The 21,142-nt window shown below is 37.6% G+C and overlaps 1 protein-coding gene, 1 long non-coding RNA gene and 1 pseudogene across 3 annotated transcripts; 1 reads left to right on the top strand and 2 right to left on the bottom strand.

The window, feature by feature from the left end:
* Positions 1-202: 202 nt before the first annotated feature.
* LOC148844581 (fatty acyl-CoA reductase 2, chloroplastic-like) lies at positions 203-2,143 on the bottom strand (annotated as a pseudogene).
* Positions 1,195-8,174, top strand: LOC148844580 (uncharacterized). Of its 2 annotated transcripts, XR_016102372.1 has the most exons (7): positions 1,195-2,437; positions 2,566-2,762; positions 3,181-3,282; positions 6,943-7,053; positions 7,162-7,327; positions 7,409-7,477; positions 7,777-8,174. It is a non-coding gene; the product is annotated as an uncharacterized LOC148844580 (long non-coding RNA). The 2 variants fall into 2 exon arrangements; XR_016102373.1 differs by lacking the exon at positions 7,777-8,174 and having other exon boundaries at positions 7,409-7,738.
* An 8,836-nt stretch (positions 8,175-17,010) lies between these two features.
* Positions 17,011-19,744, bottom strand: LOC148844579 (Jojoba acyl CoA reductase-related male sterility protein). The gene is made up of 9 exons (XM_088956211.1): positions 19,528-19,744; positions 19,275-19,378; positions 18,925-19,124; positions 18,696-18,796; positions 18,385-18,595; positions 18,125-18,286; positions 17,929-18,010; positions 17,442-17,830; positions 17,011-17,328 (listed from the first exon to the last, which is right to left on the bottom strand). Exons 1-9 carry the CDS (start codon positions 19,730-19,732, stop codon positions 17,166-17,168), a joined length of 1,617 nt encoding a protein of 538 aa, XP_088812337.1. The 5' UTR covers positions 19,733-19,744; the 3' UTR covers positions 17,011-17,165.
* Between the last annotated feature and the right edge of the window lie 1,398 nt (positions 19,745-21,142).

Here is a 21,142-nt window from a genome sequence, read left to right as displayed (position 1 = left end):
ATTATTAAATACAAACAACAAAGTACATTTGTTCAACGAATAGGTCTGATCCTGGATATTTCAGTATTTATTTGTTGATGATAGTATTCTGTGATAATATATATGACCATGTATCCAGGATACTAGGACAAAGCCAGAATGCTCCCCCATCCAATTCATTTTAATTAATCAGGGAAGCTTGGTGATTGGTATGTAGTCATCATCAACACATCCCTCTTCCCTTCATGACATGTTTCCTTAGACCCGGAATATGGATTTTAGAGAAGTATTCTTTTTAATCAATGCTCTTTGCATCAAACCCAAAGCTCCTCCATTCTTCTTCAGACATGTCCTCTCCATCAACATCTCAGTGTTGGTGTTATCAAACCTATCAACAGTTTCATTTGTTTGGTTACTTAGTTGATTAGTTAAAATTAAATGTGTTCAAACTCTACTCGATCCAAACATACAACATGTCTCTACTCGGTACTCAATACTCACCTTCCCCCATAGAAAGTGTATGGCTCATATATGTTGGCCAAATGCTTTGCCTGGTCGGTTAGTTTTTGGAATAGATATTCGTCTTTCTTGGAGAGCTTCCCGTTGGATGCCACCTCTCTACTTCTTTGAACCACATCCGTCTGTAGGTGGGAGGAGAAGTCATCCATGGAGCTGAACAATTTCATTCTGGAAACATGAACTGACCTCCCCTTTGAGTCCTTATAAGGGAACGATGTGAAGTAATCGTAGAAAAGTCTGACCAGGTCTTGATAACTTAGTGGGTTTTCGACAGATGAAGCAACCTGGTAGACATGCAACTCAGGTTTCTGGGCTGCCCCATGCTTCGCCATGGCTGCCATCGTTGCATTTACGACCATGTCCGCCTGGATCTACGTACGTACAACCACATCTCATCAACATCTGTTTAATTAATTTCTCTGGTCGTCAATCTGCAGAGACAAGTGAAAAAAAAGGAAGAAATACTTACCACATCAAGGACCGTCTTTGGGTCTGTAAGGAAACCTGCCAGCTGGCCTTTTCCATAAGACAGAATAATTGGGTCCATCATCCTGATCAGATATCCCAACAAACAAACAAAAATCAGGCACTCCTCAGAACAGAAAGCTCGACCGATGTCTCTGTCTGGAGATGGACATAGCCATACATGAGAGAAAGGTACGTACCTGATGCCTTCAATCCATCCGGGGAAGGGCTCTCTCAGGGTGCTCTCAATGACGCTTGGACGCATGATGACCACCAGTATGTCTCCTTTCATGCGGTTTAACAGCATCTCACCCATGGCTTTGGTGAAGACATAAGTGTCTTGCCATCCATAGAGCTGTTCTCTGTTAACGAGATCATCATCAAATTAATTACCGATCTTCTATTCTGAAGGCTTCAATTTTAATTCATCATTAATTGGGTTCTAGCTCAAACAACTCACCTCTCTAAACCCAGTTCTCTCATCTTCTGGGCCGCTCTCATCTTAAGCCTCCTTAGAATCTGAAGCCAACTTAAACTCAGCTTCAACATCCAGTACTGGGAGGGACGCTGGTGGGGTATCTGGAGAGAGTTTCTCCCTTGCAGTGCCGTCTCCCATGTAGAAGGGCTTCTCCATTACTTTGCCTTCCCTCTGACCACTAACATACACTGTGTGCCCGGCGGGAGGAATAGAAACAACATCCGTCAGGTGTCAGACTGTTGTTTACAGCAATCTGAGCTTATTGTTAACGTGTTACGTACTAGCTACTTACCAGTTGATACCTGCAGAAAGAGCTTTAGTTTCTTGCATTTCTTCGTGAAGTTCATAAGTCGACGAGGTCCTTGTGTGTTTATGTCAAGAGCAACATCATACCTACGTATATTTTTGAAAAACCGATTAAAAGTTGGTTAGTGGTTAGCATAAGAAATCAGAATCACAGAGACTAATTAGATGATGACTGATTAGGAGCAATTTATAGGAATTAGGTCCCATTCACCTCTCATCGAAGGTTGTATTGGCAGATGATGCACTACAAGAAAAGTAGTCTAAGGCGGCGGTTTAGAGCCGGCGGCCTTTAAGACCGCCTCTCCAAAGAATGCTAAGGTGGCGCTTTCAACGAGACCGCCACCTAAAAAACCAGAAAATTTACCCACGCATATTAGATGGCGGTCCTTCTGTCATTTATAACTTTAAACCGGACCTGAACCGTTCCAAATACCATTGTTTTCGAATTGATGTATCGATTAAAGCGAAATGTGAGAGAGGGAATCCAAATTCCCAAGTAGGGAAGAAGACCTCTGCTACATCCCGCGTTTGTGAAGGCTCCATGCAATCATTTCTCGGTTGAGAACAATTGACCGAGAAAGCGCCTCAGAACGAGTGAAAAATCAACATTGCAAGAGAAGGTTTCAATCATGGATAGATTGATTGAGAAAGCTCCGACAACGATCGTGCATTTTGTTCGACCAAGAGAAGGTAATGCTCTAACCCTCTTCCTATTAATCGTTTTTCCTTATCTAGTAGTTGCATTTTGGGATAATAGTTGTATAATGTGGATAGTGGGTAATAGGGTTTTCTCCTAATCTGTTTTTTTTTTTTGATAGGAGGTCAAGCGATGAAAGGGGTTTTTCATCTAGCATAATCCATCCTCGCCTCTTCTGTTTCGAGGCTGCTCTCTGTTTCTCCTTTAAGCGTCTTAAGTTGTCTCTCCATCATCATCTTCAGTCTCACGAAATAAGGCATCTGACCAAGTCCTTATCATCAAAGGAAGTTATATAATGCTTCCGGTTGCTTTAACCAAGTTCGTAGCTTTGTTTTGACAGTACCTTAGTATTCTATATTTGTATTAGTCACTAGGACATTGCATGAAATTTGCCATAAGATGATGCACACACAAGTCTGGATTTGCATGCCTCTGATTCCTGATTATTTCTTCGTGTGCTTCACCATTGGAGATCACGGAAGCTGGTTTCTTCAGAGCTTGGCTTCTCACAAATAGTTTGCTCCATCTTGATAACAGAACCCTTTCCCTGTTCGATATGTCTGATCTTCAAACCAGATAAATGAGTTTCAAAAGGCCATGCTAGGAACTTAAAATGATGAACTGGAAAACAACAAGAAGATGACTTTCTTCCAGAATAAAAGTATATCCTCATCACGAGAATTTGAAAAAAAAAATGAAGAAGTAGTTCTCAAAAAATGTTTGAATTTCACAACAGGTGGGCAACCAAGTGCTCGAGGCAGGGTCTGGGGAAGGACAAACGTACGCAGCTTTACCCTGTACACACAGAGGTGTTGTTTCCAATTGAATTTCACAACAGGTAATAAATCAAGACCTCAAAAAATCAATATTAGATGATATGTGAGTTTTCTGCTTATTATTTCCTTTCAATGGTAGTTTCATGTTTTGAATGACCACACTACTAGATTTTTTAATTACCAAGTTATTTATCAAGGAAGACTTCTAATGGAAAGTTTTGCAGCATCATATTGACCCTTAATTGAGTTCAGAAAAATCAACCATGAAATTCCAAACTCCGTCTCTAGAGTAGGCATGCATGTCTCTAACAAGTGAAAGTGTCCAAGACAGCAGTAAATGGGATGTCTAGTGCCCTTGTTGTTATATTGTTAGAGTTTCAAACAAATCAGAGTTCACTCTATTATGAAGTGGCACAAACAAATGCTGACATGATCCTAGCTCTTTGAAATAAAATGTTCAACTCCATTTGCTGCCACCACAGTGGCTTATCATTTTCAAATTGCAGGCTATATGGTCCGCTGAAGATGTATAAATATCATCAAGCACATATAAGACTTCAACTTGGAGATTACAATTGAAAGTATATAGTAGCATATCCACTTCCTCCTCTTTACCCATAAACAGACAAGTGATAAAACTTCCTCACAGTTTAGATAAATACCAAGTTCCTGGTAAACTTCCTTTCTCGTTCTTGACCACAATTCTTCTCTATTGTTAAGTAAAGATGTTGTAGATTCTACAAGAGCAGTCCTATGCCTTGAGGTCATCTATGGTTGGTGGAAAAGTATGACTGATCTTTGATAGTTCACGTCAGGCCCAAGTTTGTATTTCTTCCTTCCTTCCTTAGAAAAAATGAAAATCTGTTTGTTGACCATTGGTTTATGACTCTAATCCAATATGTTTGACTCTTGTATGGTGACTTCCATTTTGAGAGCCTTTGGTTATGTTTTCCGGATTTAATCATGGATTCTGTGCTTCACAAACAAATTTCCATGGTTCTTAGTCCAAAATCTGAACTTTGAAAGTGCATATTGCCCCCTTTTCAGCCATTAAGCTTAATCATCTGAAGTTTTGATGCTTGAGAAATGATCATTGTTACAACCACTGTTGTTGCTTACTGTACCGATTTCATGTGTACTGATAGGAAGTTGTAGTTCTGTAATTGATGGACAACTCACTCACGTGAGGCTTGTGTGAACATGCTAGCATTGTTTTTGTGTTTTTTAGGCTGAAGTGGATATTTAGAAGTGTCTTTGGTGTTTTCCGTGAGTTTATAACCCCTTGGGTTGAGAAAGGACAGTGGTTTGCTCCTCCAGAGCTGCTTGGCTCAACCAGGTAGCCAATATCATTAGACCATCTTTAGTTAAAAACCTGAAAATATGTCAAAATTCAGTTGCATCAAGCATTAGAACATCAAGTGCATATTTGTTTTCCCAAGATAAGAAAAGTGATATTTTAAGTACCAATTCGATAGATTTATTCAGTAAGTGTCAGCTAATGCAAAACATGAGTGCCATAAAGGTGCAGGCATAGCCGACTACCAGAAAATGTAACTTTCTGGTTAAGAGAATTATATAAATGGGAACAAACAGGTTTTCTTAAATACATGCATCTCTTCACACACAGATTATGATATTTGCTAAAACTACCTAGTCAAAGATATTCTTGCTACTGTCATAGCACTCACCTACTCAATAGCAGAGTGCAATTGCTAGATATGCTCATCTGAGGCAGAATATAATGGAAGACTGGGTTGCCTTGAGCTGTGGCGTGATTGAGCCAAATTTGATGAGAGTGTTGTCTAACCTGCATCCTGTGCCCATCAGGTATAGGAGGGATTTTTAGAGACCACAAAGGTGATGACCTATTTAGCTTCTTGGGGCTGACTAAAGAAGGAAATTCCCCTAAAGTTTAGTTGCTAATGCTCCAAAGTCTCAAGCTGGCCTATTTAATAAGATGGAATTGGTAGAAGGTGATTTCTAGATGGTATTGGAATGGATTCAGAACCCAATTTTGTCCTGTGGGAGGCAAGAATATTGGCTAATGTTCTGGAAGGCTTGTTCAGATGGATTCCTTGATCAACTAGGACTTATATAGTACACAGGTGAATGATGGAACTACTGCACCTCTTATATAGTACACAGGTGATATCTGCCAGGTCTGACAGAAGAATCTAGAAGTGGGAAGACTGGAAAATTCACAGTTAAATATTTTCACAAGTCCTTGGCAGTGCAGAAGGACATTAAGTCCCAACTCACATCATCTGGGGTAAAAATGTGCCTTTAAAAATATCTTTCTTGTTTGGATGGCCTATCTCAATAGAATACTTACAAGGGACAACCTTACCCAGAAAGGTGCTGTACTGGATTCAGCTAGCTATGTTTTATGTGAAAGACAACTGGAAGCAGTGGATCGATCACCTTTTACTGCACTGCAGCTACTACTCTGGGATTTGGAACAAAATTTCGCATTTGTTTGAAGTACAAAAGTTGCTGCCCAGGATCAGTAGAGGACTTTGTAAAGGGTTGGAGTGTGGAAGGGCTGAGTCAAAGAGTTTTTTCTTTGGCAAGAAGGAAATGCATGAGTCTTCAAGAGCAAGATAAGTTCTGCTAGTTTCATTTTTCAGAAAATTGTGGGAAAGATGTTCTCTTGGTTGTCTAGTCAGAGGTTTTTTAAGGGTGTAGATTTTGAATCTTTTTTTTTTTTTTATTACACAGGATAACCTTTCTGTAAAGCAGGGTGAGGATCAAGGTTAAAGGGAACAGTTTTTTCTTGTTTTCTTAGTACATCGTCTTGCTGTACATTTTTTTGTTCATATTAATACACTGATACTTTACCTTTTCTAAAAAAAAGATTTCCTTTCTTCTTCTTCCTCTTCCTCTTCCTCCTCATCTTCATTGCGCCTCCTTAAGAGGCACAAAGTAATGGTGCAATGGTGAAGTAATGGTGGTATGGTGCAAGAACTGTGAACGTCCATGATTATACAGGCATGCATTGAGGGAGATAAAGAAGATGGTCAAGGAGATAAGTACAACTTTTACATGGAGAAACTTAGGCTAGAAAATGGTATGGGTGATATGTTGGCAAGACAAGGAGTTAATAGGGATTATCTCCATTGGTGGGATGACTCTCCAAGGGGGAATTTGTAACAGTATGATGTAAATATTTTTTTGGTAATGAAATAAAAATTTATTAGAAAGAAAAAGAGAATGATACAAGGAAAATGACCAGAGATAAATTAAGAGAAAAAAAGAGAAAATCCACCCCATACCTTGACTGATGTACACAAGTTCTTATAAATTCCACAATCAATCCCCTACTCCATTTATTGTCATCTACCATTCTACCTCCCACATCTTGAGTCTATTTATGTGGCTATACTCCTAACTATAAAGTGTAAATTCATGAAATGTTTTCTTCTTCAAATTATGGGTATAATGCCATTGTTTAGTACTTTATTAGCGCTAGTGTACAGTAACTAGTGTTGGCTTGATCTCTTTGGCAAGGTCATAACTGCATTAGAAAGGACCTACTTCCTGATTTCGTTTAAAACTAAAGTTCCTTTTTTTTTGAATGCTATTGAATTTAAAGTTATTATTTTTCTTGTTTTGTTGCTGCTGCTGCTACTAATGATTTTATACAACTTTTCTTCAGTTGGTTTCATCAATAATCTTTGTTAAGTGTATATACACTGATTGGTTTGCTACAGCTAAATTCATAGGATTCAGATGATCGTGTCCCTATCTGGTGCTGTGAATGGAGTGCAAGCACACAATCTTTTACCTCTATACATCATTTTGGCTAGGCCCATTTCTGACATGCAGTTGCAGGGGTATGACCTTGTCAATATTTGCACTTAACCCCAATCGGTTTTGTCAATATCCATATGTTTTTTTATTCTATATTGCTCATTTTTTGTGCTTTATATCCCTGTGTTTAGCAACAGAATTCTGCAGTCTTTTGCCTTGTGTGAACCTGTCTTATAGTTGCTTCAAATGAATTTGAGGGGAGGAGTCAAACTGAAGCAAATATTATTCTCCCTGAGATTCATAGGCTTTCAGCTAACGAAAAAGCTAGCAAACTCGCCCTCTTATTTGTCAACTGTGGTACTTCCTGATTGCATATGATTGATGCCAATATATGGCTTTTCAAGAGATTGACTTAGTTATATTTCAATCATGTTGCAGGGGAAGCTAACAATTCCTCACCTGGAAGTCCTATGGCAAAGGGCCATTCGGATATGACATCATTTTCATGTAAGTTTTATTTTTTATGAATAACATAAGCAATGTTATTAATGAAATATCAGAAAGTAAGTCGGACATCCCAGAGGTTCTGATGGCCTTGTCACAAAATATGTACATGTTAGATGTTTTCAGAGGCCAGATTGTTGTACTTTATGATTCTTACATGCTTCATTGATACTGCATGGCCAGATATTTTTTCTTTGGGTTTTATTCTTCAATTTTTTTTTTTAATGTTTTTATTAAATGAAGTGTTTAATGTGGTGTGGTTTTCATTCAAATCTTGGTTGTGATTGGATTTGAGAAAGTAGGTAATTTCTTGTGGCATTTATTGGGAGGCAAAACCAGATCTGTGCCATGACCGTTAGCGGTAGCCATTGTCCTCACAGGGACAGTTCAAACAGAAGACGAGGAATTGGGCATTTAAGGGAAAATGAGGGGAGAGGTAGGTGCTGGAATTAATGGTAATAGATGAGGGGGATTTCAAATTTCAAAGCTCCATCCAACACGGAACGGGCCCCATTTAAGTTGAGCAGCAAGGGAAGGGAGGGGCACCATCAACAGCATCAGGGCTGAGCTGCTGAGAGCCTCAGCCTGAGATCCCTACACGATTCTGGGACGAGTTCCATGTGCTGCGATTTCCCTCAATGAAACATCAACACGTAGGGTTGTCAACCGTATTTGAAAATCCCTGACCTGATTCCATTAGAATTTGATCCGTTATTTAATTCTTATATGTAATATATAAAATATTTAAATGGTTTATATATATATATATAAAAGTTGAATTGAATATTTGAATATTTAATTGAATTTAAATTTAAATAGTAATTTTCAATGTCTATCCCTATCAATGCACCTGTAGTATTGTAAATAAATTCAAAATATCCATAAACTTTTTTTTTTTTTTTTTAATTTCCTCCGCTGGTTTCTTCTTATTTGATTGGATTGGGAAAGTAGTGATGTCTGCTGTTGGCTTGATTGGTTATGAGCAACGATTGTCCCATCCTGGGTTAAGTTTATGCTTTATAGGAAATCACATATGTGCCCCACAAAGGGCGCCCCACATGCACATCTGGAACATTTGTCGAAGTTGTCACTAAAATATGTTCCCATTACATTACAACATCTCTCGAAGTCGTGAATTCACTTTATACTCCGCCCAAAATTTTCCTTTGTTTTACGGAGGTCTCGATGCGAGTCTTAGACAAGTGACAGATCAAACTATTAGCAATATATATATATATATATATTGTGGGGATGGCCCTATTGCTAGACATGTTGTTAGGCCCTATATATTAAAGGTAAGAAGGGCGTTTATATGTTGCGGGGATGGCCCTCTTGCTAGACATTCTGGTAGATGTCATATATTAGGCCCATGTGATATGTTATGGATGAATGGAAATTTGAGATGAGAAGGCATATCTGTATATATAAAATTGATGTGGGTATGATTGGTCACTTCACCATATAACGACACGTGGCTTGACCTTAGCTAGGTGCATTGTCATAACTTTCAAGGAATGTTACTTCATGTTCAAAGCAACTATCAAGGGTCGACTCACAATTAGCAACCACCGGACAAGTCCTGTTATCAATACATGGCTTTAACAACAATGATAATCAATTGTTGTTAAAAACGTGTTATTTGCAACAATTGATAAGTAATTAGCAACAGTTGAATAAAATCTGTTGCCAATTCGCGGTTCTAACAGCAGTTGAATAATTAATTGTTGCTATAATTGAGATTTTGGCAACAACCTTTTCCAAGTGAAATCAAGTGACTGTTGCCAATGGTCAATTTTCTTGTAGTGAGTTCAGTAAATGAAATTGTTGTTGAGGTAGCAAATTTCTACCTTATACTTGTTAAATAAAAAAGTTGTTCTTTTCTATTATTGGACTCAAGTTCAAATTCAGAAGTAGAAGATGTAATTATACAACTTGTAGAATTATTTCCTGTTACTTCATATTCATATAAATTGTACATTTCAAATAATAAATTATTAATTTCTTCTTTTTCTATTTCCAATTTCAACATTCATATTTTCACAATATATATGTTTCAAGTAAAATATCTAAACCATCTTTCGAGATCCTAGGATCTAATATTGTAGTTAAGCAATAAAGAGGAGAAATGTTCTCTCAATATTTTTTTTTAATTTGTTTTCCATTATTTCAACAATACTTTTAAATTGTGGATTATTTGTATATTTTGCAAAACAATCATTAATCACCATTAATTGATAAGGTAAATTACAACTAGTTGGATAATAAATACCAGATAATTCATTAGTTGCATTATAAAAATGTTTTAAAAAATTGCCATCTTCTAGTCTTCCTCAAATATAATATCATTAGGCATTTTTGCATTATAAAAGCAAGTAACAATTTGTTTATGAGAAATACAACTTTCTAACATAGCATAGGTGGAATTCCATTCATGTTTAGCATCTAATATAAAATGTTTATATTTTAAACCATGATTTTGACATAAATATTTAAATTCTTGTTTTCTTGCTCTAGAACTTTTAATATATATATATATATATATATAAATTGTGAACATCGGGAAAATATCCCTTCGGCTGTTCACTTCATAGCCGAATATATGGAGTTGCCACCCATCAGAATAAGATATCGGGGAGTGATGGGTCTCCCGAAATTTCATTTGGTAAAATATTTTGGGGTTGATAGTGACTCCATACCATCCGACCTAGAAAAGGCTATTCTAGGTAAGTTGAGAGAGAGAGAGAGAGAAAAAGAGGGAAGGGGTTAGGCACCCCTCTTGTCAGTGTGAATACCAGATTTCCCTTCTTATTTTTAATTTAGACCAAGAGCCCAGGTTCTCCTCCAATTCGAAAGAGCATCAACTTTTCTCTTCTCCCCTCCAGGTTAACCCCTTTTGGTTGCAGGGGCCTGAGCATAAGGATGAATCCTCATCTCTTTTCTATCAGAACCACCGCCATCGTACTTAGCTGATCAGGCAGAAGGGTAAAAGAAAAGATTACAACCTCTCAGATGTCGGAGGACCCAATGGTTCTTGATTTCAAAGTTGAAAGCAACCAGACTAAATTATCAAAGGAAAATTACAGAGACAAAGAAAAAGAAAAAGAAAAGAAACAAATAGATAGCTAACTGAAACAAAGCCAAGATTAATTTCTAGATATCGGATGGGATTTGGAGAGGAACTTAGGGATGTGAGGTAATCGATTTTTACCTCTTGTGGCCTCTATAAAAATGGCGATGCTGTAGGATATCCTTAGGGATTATTCTTGGAATCAACATTCCATAGGAGATACTTTAACTAGAATTTCGAATATGAACCTAGTAGGAGATGAAGCATCAAGAGGATACTCGAGAGATGTTCTTCGAGGGGATGGGCTCTTTAACGATGTTTTCTCTTACTCTAAACAACTCCCACCTTAGTTGTCTATGCATATCACTCTAAGACCCTGCTTTCACATGAAGCCTTTCTCTCGTCTTTCTTCTCCCTTCTGAACTAGAGACTTTCGTCTTTCTCCTCAAATTTCACCCATCCACCCAATCTCTCTCTCTTAAACTCTTCGTTCGACCTCCCTCCCTCCCTCTCTCTCTCTCTCTCTCTCTCCACACACACTTTGCTCTCAGTTCGGTAGCCTCTCTAAAGGAGAACCACCAAGAGCTCTCCTTCTCACTCACTCAAGCCTCTTCTTATAATGGGAAGCCAGGGGACTAATAAACCTTAAGTAAAATGAATGGGCTGATTTGACAAGTTAGGGTTTGAAGGAGGGTAATACAAGTTTAGAGAGGAATTTAGGTAATACAGGTGATTTGGGTAATTTTGGTTTAGAGGCAAAATGGTAATTTGTGGTCGAAAGGGGGAGGCTTAGAGGGATATTCTGGTAATTTGGAAGAAGGGAAATTTGGTATTTTTAGAAACTTGGGGTAATTTGGAAATTATGTTAGGGGTATTTTGGTAATTGGTTCAAAGGGCATTTTGGTAATTTGGTTAAGGGTATTTTGGGAATTTGGTGTGAGGGTAATTCTGGTAATCTGGTTAAGTGTATTTTGGTAATTTGGTTAAGGGTATTTTTGGGCATTTGGTCAGGGGTATTTTGAAATATCAATAGAAATAATATTTAAATCAACATGAATACATAAATTTAAGATGTGGCATACACATATGATATTAAATGATTTACCATTTAATCATGGTTTTAATTGACATTTTAAAATATTTATTACAGAATCATTATTACTACCATTATCAAAACTAATAGATTATAATTTATTCTCAATTCCATAAGAATGTAAACTATTTAAAATGCTTACAACAATAGTTGAGCCAGTATGTAGCCATTTAAGCCTAGTAAAACTTAAAATTCTTTTATTAAAAGTCATTTTTCATCAATAAAATGACAAGTAACACAAATATAACTTATGTTAAATTTAGAAGTCCAAACATAAGAAGCAACTGCAACTTTAGAATTAAGATTTGATAATATATAAATAACATTTTGTCTATATGAATAAAAAAATTTTAAAGAATCTGATCTAATAATATTCCTAGAATTTTTTTTTTATATTGGGGATTTATAGAATTACGTAACCATTTTTTAAGGTTAGTATCTTTAGTTAACAAAAATGGTTGTTCAATATGTACAATATATTTTGCTAATTCTTGCCTCATTATTTCTTGAGAATATTTAAATGTACCAAACCTCCCGCCCAATTTGTGTCTATGTTGTTTCTCTCTTTTATTTTTCTTCTTATTCTTTCTCATGGTTGAGCAAATATCTGCCCAAATGTGCCAAACACTCATGCCTGTCCAACTCTTTTTCCCTTCCCTTCAACCTCTTCTACTTTAAATATTTTTCAAACTAGGCTAACCAACTTAATGACCTTATTTTTTCTTTCCCCCGGTATCAATACTAGGGGTGGAAGTTCCATGAATATCAATAACATCCATATTGGTGCTAACATTATCATGATACGACTGAATATCGTCAACATTGAACATGTTGGGGAATCAGTTTTGGGAGGTGCCAACCATATTTTTAATTCTAAACAAATAAAAATTAATTTAATTGAACTTACCTGGATTGTTGGTTTGGGTTACCAACTTGATTTCAACGGTTGAAGACTTTCAACTCCAAGAGTCCAAGCCTCCCAAATTGCTAATTAACTTGAGATACATGAGCTGGTTGAGCAGAGCAAGCCTTCTTCTTATTGAAACTTCAATAAAGTTAAGAATTGGAGAATTAGTCAATGAGAGTTTAGATCACTTCAAACTTTAGAGAATGTATTAAAGAAGAGATTAAGAGAACTGTTGAATTGGTGTGATGAGAATGGTGGAGGTTAGGGTTATTTATATGTAGAAATTGAAAATAATTCAATTGCCCAAAACACCCTAAAAACCAGTTGTTTTTAGTTGTTCGAAGGGGTATTTTGGCCATTGTAAAGTTATTTATCATTTTACCCAAAATGCCCCCTAAACTACCTGGTATATAGCTGGTGGGGGGTCATTTGTGTCATTTTTCTCCCCCATAACCAAAATACATAAATAATCCCCCCAAAAGCTGAAACTAGTCATTGGGGTGGCGTCCCGAATGGCTAGTTCTCGGGAAAGCCGCGCTACAGGCCTGTGGGTCGTGCTGGCCTATGGACTCCGAATCCCTGGCCCAACATGTCCCACATAGTCATGTCGGGCCTGGCATGGCTTGTGTGCTGTCGTATCGGGTTGGGTTGTGCTAGGTCGCGGGCAGCACGTCCTGATTTACACCTCTAGTAATGATGTTGACAAATGAAATTCAATATCATTGGTGGGCTGCCTACATTAGCTTTGTAGGTGGCCCACATGAGTTATGCATTGTATTGTTTATCACTTTCTCCACCTGTCCATTTCACCCCACAGGAGAGAACGACCAAGCGACCCAAGCAAATTAAGCCCAAAATCAAAGTCCTTTGGTCGACGTGGGATCTCCTGCCCATGAGAACTCTGCCCACGTCTACTCACAGCACACTACCCCTATGAATTGGGAACATCTCCCCTACATAATATTATGCAGGAGGATGACATATTCTCAATGTGTGGCTGCGATGTTATGTGGGCAAACGTGGGTAGAGTTCTCGTGGGAAGGAGATCTGGACTCCCTCTGGCCATTAACAAACTATGCTCCAAACTCCAAAGTGTTGTCTCGTATCTAATTGCGTCCCAACTCCTAACATGGCGAAATATGTGCCATCATCCGACCAAAAAAACCAGACTTTGACAAATCATCTCTAATGTTTTCTTAAAATGTCTATAGAGAATGATCTCGAGGGTTTTAAAAATTCCCATAAAATCATAGATAAGCAAAAAGATCATTACTTAGGTGTTCTGGTGATAGAAGCAAGGATCAATAAAAATATCTTTGGCTGCGTATGGAAATGATACAAATAAGTGTGGATGCAAATATGTAGAGTGTAAAACAGTCCATATAAATTGTAAAGTTCAGTAAGTTTTGTAGTGACAAATTTACCTTCTTACTAGATAAATTTTTAGCTGTAAATGAATGCAAAACATGAATTCGGATAAAGCATATGACTTTTTCTTATCAAAAGCCACTCTTGAAAAGAAATTTACTTCTTTTTTATTCTTGTACTTTTACATCTTATTATCAATGTAAATATGCATTGAAAAATGTCTTTTCTGTCATTTGTCAATGCATAAATGTAATGTTGCCAAACACAGGCATAAGTGAATCAGAGTGCAAATTTACCCTGAATCGGGATTTACACTCCATTTGCATCATTTCCAAACACAACCTTAGGCTCAGTTTGGGAGGAGTACTATACTTTGCATTATTTTGTATGTATTTGCACAATACATATTTACATTTGTACTCTTTCCAAACTGAGCCTTAAGAAAAAAATAATACAAAATTAGCTGGAGGAAGAGAAATACTCAACCTAGGCAATTAAATTGAGTTCATTATAGATGGATCAGGTCCAATTCAATTCGATGAATACTTTAGACATTTTGGAATGGTCTAATTTAATGTTTGGACCGTCCAATAAATTGCATTTTAATTTAGATGGGTTCTAACCTAAACCTGGTCCATTGACACCTATATTCTTATTTTCTATCAATGGGCCGGATATCAGTTCAATCCAACCCAATCTAATATAAATCCATTATCGATGAATCAGGTCCAATCCAATCCAATAAATACTTTGGACCATTAAGTCTGAGTTGGTCTAGTTCAATGTTTTATTTGTCTGTCCAATGTGTCCAAATTGATGTTGATTTGGATGGGGTCCCAAAATTGATCCATTGACAACTTACACATGGAGGAGTGGTGTAGCTAAATCAATGTTTTAAAAACCAATACAGAGGCTGAACTGTTTTTGCCTTTGGGTCATGAGTCACCGGTTCGATCGGGCCGGTCAAACAGTTCAAACCATGCCACATCATCATATATGTATTAAGTGTATATATGTGTGTGTGTGTATAAATATACTTTAGATATGTTATATATATTTTTATATTTAATTTATGTTTTTAATTCGGTTTTTTAATTCTTTTTATTTATAAAAATATTAAAATTTGCAAATGAAGGCTAAAAAAGGTTTTTTTTTTTGGAAAAATAGCTGGTCAAGGTGTTTAGCATAGTTCTTGATGGTGCACGATCTTAATGCTCCTAATTGGAGGGCGATCCGAACTCTGGTTGCGTGGCGAGTTGGACCAAACTGTAGAACAATGAATCAGAGAACCCGGGGTGGCTAACCCAGTGAGGTCGCTCCGATGCTTAAGTCAGTACTATACCATGGGTGCGAGCTGAATATCTGAATGCTTGAATGCTAGTGAGTAAATAATCACGCGTACCTTTGCCTTGGGGTTTCATGTCCTTATATAATGGAGTAGCCGTGGGCCTTATGAAAGAGCTTCGGGATCTTCGGGCTGTGCGGATAAGGTCTATTCCGTCTTTGAAGGAGAGCAATGCGTTGATAAGGTTTATCGCTTACCTCCGATTCAGGCGGAGGTAGGACGAGTCTCGTCGTGATCTCGAGAAATTTGGGGTCCATTGGGGAGGCCTTTGGAGTCAATTATGTGGCGTTTCATTTTTTTAGCTCTGAACTGACACTTCAATTCTTTAGTCCCGAATTGGATTTGGTGAAGAGGTGTCTCTACGCCGAGGTGATTTTTTGGGCCAATGTGGCTGAATGCTTGAACTCCGATGTTGCGAACTGGGCTCGTTGGGCTGATTTATCACCCCTCGAGTAGATTGCACCTATGTGTCCCCTTCTTACTAGGTCATGCCAAATCACCCTTCATCAATTCTCAAAAAGTAACCCACAACAAAAAAAAAAGTGTTTTGAGGCTTAAAATAAAGTGTTTTGCTTTAAATAGCTAAGTTTTCAAAGGTAACCACATACTTAAATCACTTTTTGGGTCATTTTTGTTCCCCACGGCCCAAAACTCAAAAGCAAAAAACTTATCTCTTAGCCTTATTTTACTATTTCACTTCATAGATTTTTCAGTTCAATCTGATTATGCAATTGGGGGTTGGCTCAACTGAACCCAGTTTTGGGTGTTCTTATTGATACATATCCACAATTGCAGGTGGATATAATTAGTAATTCACGCAAAACAAAAGCTTGAGTGCCTATTTTTTTCCCAATGGCATAACCTAGAGATTGCTTCCAATTAAACTTGAGCGGAAAACGAAAACAACGAATCCAATTTACAAGAACTTGGACTATTGTTTGATAAATGTTGATAGCTAGAAAATAAGTCAGAGAGAATCTAATCCGATAAAAAAAAGGGGCACTAACCTGCTTAGGTTAATGTTTGATAAATCTCTAAAACAATAAGGTTCTCTTAAACTTAGAATTTGTGTTTTAATAACAGGTTTATATTTCAATGCAGGAATTAATCTTGAAGTCTCCTAGATACTTAGACCTGTAGTGTTGGATCATTTGTAGGGATCGATCTAAAATCCAAGTCCTTGATCCAAGTGAAGAAAAATAAGAAAATGGGACTTACCTATTCCCAGGGTGCTTAGAGTAGCAACGGCGATAGAGAACGATTGCGACTTCAGCGATGGTAAGATTGAACGAAAGATTTCTCAACTGATAGATATAGAGCTTTCTCAGTTAATAAACATTGCTAATGCAATCTCTGAATCGATTGAATAACCCTAGAATCATATGGAGCTCTCAGTTGATAAAAGCAAAGAAATGTTGGTAAGGGTAATTGAGGTGTTTGTTGAAAAAAATATAAGAATGGTGGGTACCACTTTAATTTGAATAAATATTGTTGAATTGATTCACGACCGGTTCAAAAGAAACCCGCTGGGTTACAATACAAAACTGACCCCCCCATTTTTCTGTCATTCTCCATATTCATTAATTAATACTTATAGGGACCATAATTAATTCAAAAATAAATAAATAAAAGATAAGAATGTCAAGAAGAAAAAGAAAAGAGCATATATATTGCCAACATTTTTTCAAAAGACATCAAATATTCAATACAAACTACAAAGTACATTTGTTTAACAAATAGGTCTGATCCTGAATATTTCAATATTTATTTGTTGATGATAGTATTCTATGATAATATATATGACCATGCATCCAGGATACTAGGACCCCAATTCATTTGAATTAACCAGGGAAGCTTGGTGATTGGTATGTATGGTATGGCATGTAATTATGACATGACACTTTGTCATCATCAATACATTCCTCTTCCCTTCATGACATGTCTCCTTAGACCCGGAATATGGATTTTGGAGAAGTATTCTTTCCAATCAATGCTCTTTGCATCAAACCCAAAGCTCCTCCTTTCTTCTTCAGACATGTCCTCCATCAACATCTCAGTGTTGGTGTTATCAAACCTATAAACAGTTTCATTTGTTTGGTTAGTTAGTTGATTAATTAAAATTAAATGTGTTCAAATTCTACTCGATCCAAACATACAACATGTCTCTGCTCGGTACTCAATACTCACCTTCCCCCATAGAAAGTGTATGGCTCATATATGTTGGCCAAATGCTTTGCCTGGTCGGTTAGTTTTTGGAATAGATATTCGTCTTTCTTGGAGAGCTTCCCGTTGGATGCCACCTCTCTACTTCTTTGAACCACATCCGTCTGTAGGTGGGAGGAGAAGTCGTCCATGGAGCTGAACAATTTCATTCTGGAAACATGAACTGACCTCCCCTTTGAGTCCTTATAAGGGAACGATGTGAAGTAATCGTAGAAAAGTCTGACCAGGTCTTGATAACTTAGTGGGTTTACGACAGATGAAGCAACCTGGTAGACATGCAACTCAGGTTTCTGGGCTGCCCCATGCTTCGCCATCGCTGCCATAGTTGCGTTTACGACCATGTCCGCCGGGATCTACGTACGTACAACCACATCTCATCAACATCTGTTTAATTAATTTCTCTGGTCGCCAATCTGCAGAGACAAGTGAAGAAAAAGGAAGAAATACTTACCACATCAAGGACCGTCTTTGGGTCTGTAAGGAAACCTGTCAGATGGCCTTTTCCATAAGACAGAATAATTGGGTCCATCATCCTGATCAGATATCCCAACAAACAAACAAAAATCAGGCACTCCTCAGAACAGAAAGCTCGACCGATGTCTCTGTCTGGAGATGGACATAGCCATACATGAGAGAAAGGTACGTACCTGATGCCTTCAATCCATCCGGGGAAGGGCTCTCTCAGGGTGCTCTCAATGACGCTTGGACGCATGATGACCACCGGTATGTCTCCTCTCATGCTGTTTAACAACATCTCACCCATGGCTTTGGTGAAGACATAAGTGTCTTGCCATCCATAGAGCTGTGCCCTGTTAACGAGATCATCATCAAATTAATTACTGAACTTCTATTCTAAAGGCTTCAATCTGAATTCATCATTAAATGGGTTCTAGTTCAAACAACTCACCTCTCTAAACCCAGTTCTCTCATCTTCTGGGTCACTGTGCACTCATCGCAAGCCTCCTTAGAATCTGAAGCCAACTTAAGCTCAGCTTCAAAATCCAGTACTGGGAGGGATGCTGGTGGGGTATCTGGAGAGAGTTTCTCCCTTGCAATGCTGTCTCCCATGTAGAAGGGCTTCTCCATTACTTTGCCTTCCCTCTGACCATTAACATACGCTGTGTGCCCGGCGGGTGGAATAGAAACAACATCTGTCAGGTGTCAGACTGTTGTTTACAGCAATCTGAGCTTATTGTTAACGTGTTACTTGCTACTTACCGGTTGATACCTGCAGAAAGAGCTTTAGTTTCTTGCATTTCTTCGCGAAGTTCATAAGTCGACGAGGTCCTTGTGTGTTTATGTCAAGAGCAACATCATACCTACGTATATTTTTGAAAAACCGATTAAAAGTTGGTTAGAGGTTAGCATAAGAAATCAGAATCACACAGATTAATTAGACGATGACTGATTAGGAGCAATTTATAAGAATTAAATCCCACTCACGTACCTCTCATCGAAGGTTGTATTGGCAGCTGAGTTCACAATTACATCCACTTCTTCTGAAATTTGCTGGACTAAGTCTGTTTCCATTCCAAGATTAGATTCACAGACGTTTCCCACAACAGGAACCAACTTGCTCAGCATGAAGGCTTGATAGGATTTCCCATGGGTTTGTTGCAGGCACTTGAAAAGTTCTGTGTTTATGATCTAATTAAACACAGAAGCAAGTTTTAATTAATTAAAGCAAAACTACGTTGTGAGATCAACCATGATATATATAATTGTAAGAGTACTAGAAATGAGCACTTTGAAATAATGAATTAATTCTTCAAATAAAAAAAAAAAAAGAAAGCTTACTTCAGTCTTCAATCTGTTCATTGCAGCTTCCTTGTTCTTCGCCTTGATCATGAGATAGATCTTTCCCACGTCGGGAACTGTCCTTAAAATCTTCTCAACAAGAACTGAAAATCGCCAAAATTAAATTAAAAAATATCTAGTAAAACCCAACTGCATTATCATTTATGAATCAACACAACAATAAGAAACAAGAAAAGCGAAAAATAAGAAAGAATCTACTTAGAGGAATAAAGGAGTAATAAAATGAACGCACTTTTCGCTAGAAACCCAGTTGCACCAGTGATAAGAAACTGCTTTCCATTAAGAAACCTTAAAATCCCAATACCATCATGGGACTCCATCAGGGTGGTGGTTGGCCCAACAAAAGAAACCAGATCCTTGACCAGCGTCTGGTCATCATGGGTGTTAATATTGGGGGGCAAAACCAGAGCTGTGCTATGATCGTTAGCGGTAGCCATTGTCCTCACAGGGGCAGAGCTTTCACTTCGAACAGAAGACAACCCAGTGGAACTTGCGTGGTTGCCCCCGCTTTGGCAACGCACAATGCTCATGCTCTTCTGAGTCTTCCACGACGACGACGACGACGCAGTGGCATAGCACCAGTACTCATGCATACTTGATGATGACCTCACAAGCTTCTTAGATGTAGTAGAGAAATAGTTTAGAAACAAAGCTCCCATAATTGCTAAGAGAGTTGAAAGGGATGAAATAGGGGAAAAAACAAAGTAATGTTTAGGAGCAGAAATGAAGTTGGTTGAATAGAAATCTTAGCTACTCGTTTCCTACCCAGAAAACAAAGAAAGTAAACAAACAATCCTTATGATAAAAGATGGGTAGAGAGAAGGAAGAGAGGAGTTGGGGTTTTAAGGGAAGAGAAGGGGAGAGGTAGGTGCCTGGAGTGAATGTAATAGAGGGGGATTTCACAGCTCTCTTTTTGCCACCCCACTCACACTTTCCACCAACGGCTAAAACGGCGGGACCCACCTTTCTTTTAGTTTGGCTAGAACAGATTTATAAATATGCAAGGGACGAAAAATTGATACGGCCATTTAAGCGTGTGGTCTGGTCTGGTGGAAACTAGAGAAAGAATTAAGCTCCTAATTTGAAAATATTATCTAACACCAATCTGCATTTTCATCATCAATCCGGCTCTTAAATGTTATATATTACTAGGTAATTAGTCAACTGACTATATCATAGATATAGTTATGTAATGGGTGTGTAAATACAGAGTTAAGGATGCATACATCTCTGTCCCTCTCCTGACCACATCTCGTATTGATGAAACTCCTGCACTGTACTGCTGCCATTTTTAGAGGGGATCTATGTAAGAAAACTTTCATGATTGGAGACTGATAAGAAAAGGTTGAGACGCACCATAACATTAGACTTGGTATCGGTCTTTATAATATTAGACTTGTGTTTGGTTGCAGTGTAATTTTTTTTTAACTAGTGGAAATGCAAAAGTATGCAAAAATGAAATAAAAAATATAAATTTTCATTTAATTTTGCTTTGGGTTTTATTTTATTCTGCTTCATATTTTAATTTATTTCATTTGTATTGCAACCAAACAAAATAAGTTCAAATTTGAAACAAAAATAAGTGAAAATTTACACACATTATTTGCACTGTCGTGATTTTTCATCAGTGTAAATTTATTTGCATTGCAACCAAACACAACCTTAGGCTCAGTTTGAAAGGACTATATAAATACAAATATATAGTGTGCAATATCATACACTGCTCTTTATAGTGCTCTTTTTTCATTCGACTTTGAGACCAAAATGCCCATTGCTTTAATTCACAATAACATGGGTATTTTTGGCAAATTAAATAAATAATAATGTCCCATCCGTCACAGCTATGC

The sequence above is a fragment of the Nelumbo lutea genome, chromosome 7 (genome assembly GCF_056320005.1).
Source record: "Nelumbo lutea isolate HS-2025 chromosome 7, American lotus-T2T, whole genome shotgun sequence".
Classification (NCBI taxonomy): Eukaryota; Viridiplantae; Streptophyta; class Magnoliopsida; order Proteales; family Nelumbonaceae; genus Nelumbo; species Nelumbo lutea.
This window is presented reverse-complemented; position numbering and strand designations above follow the sequence as displayed.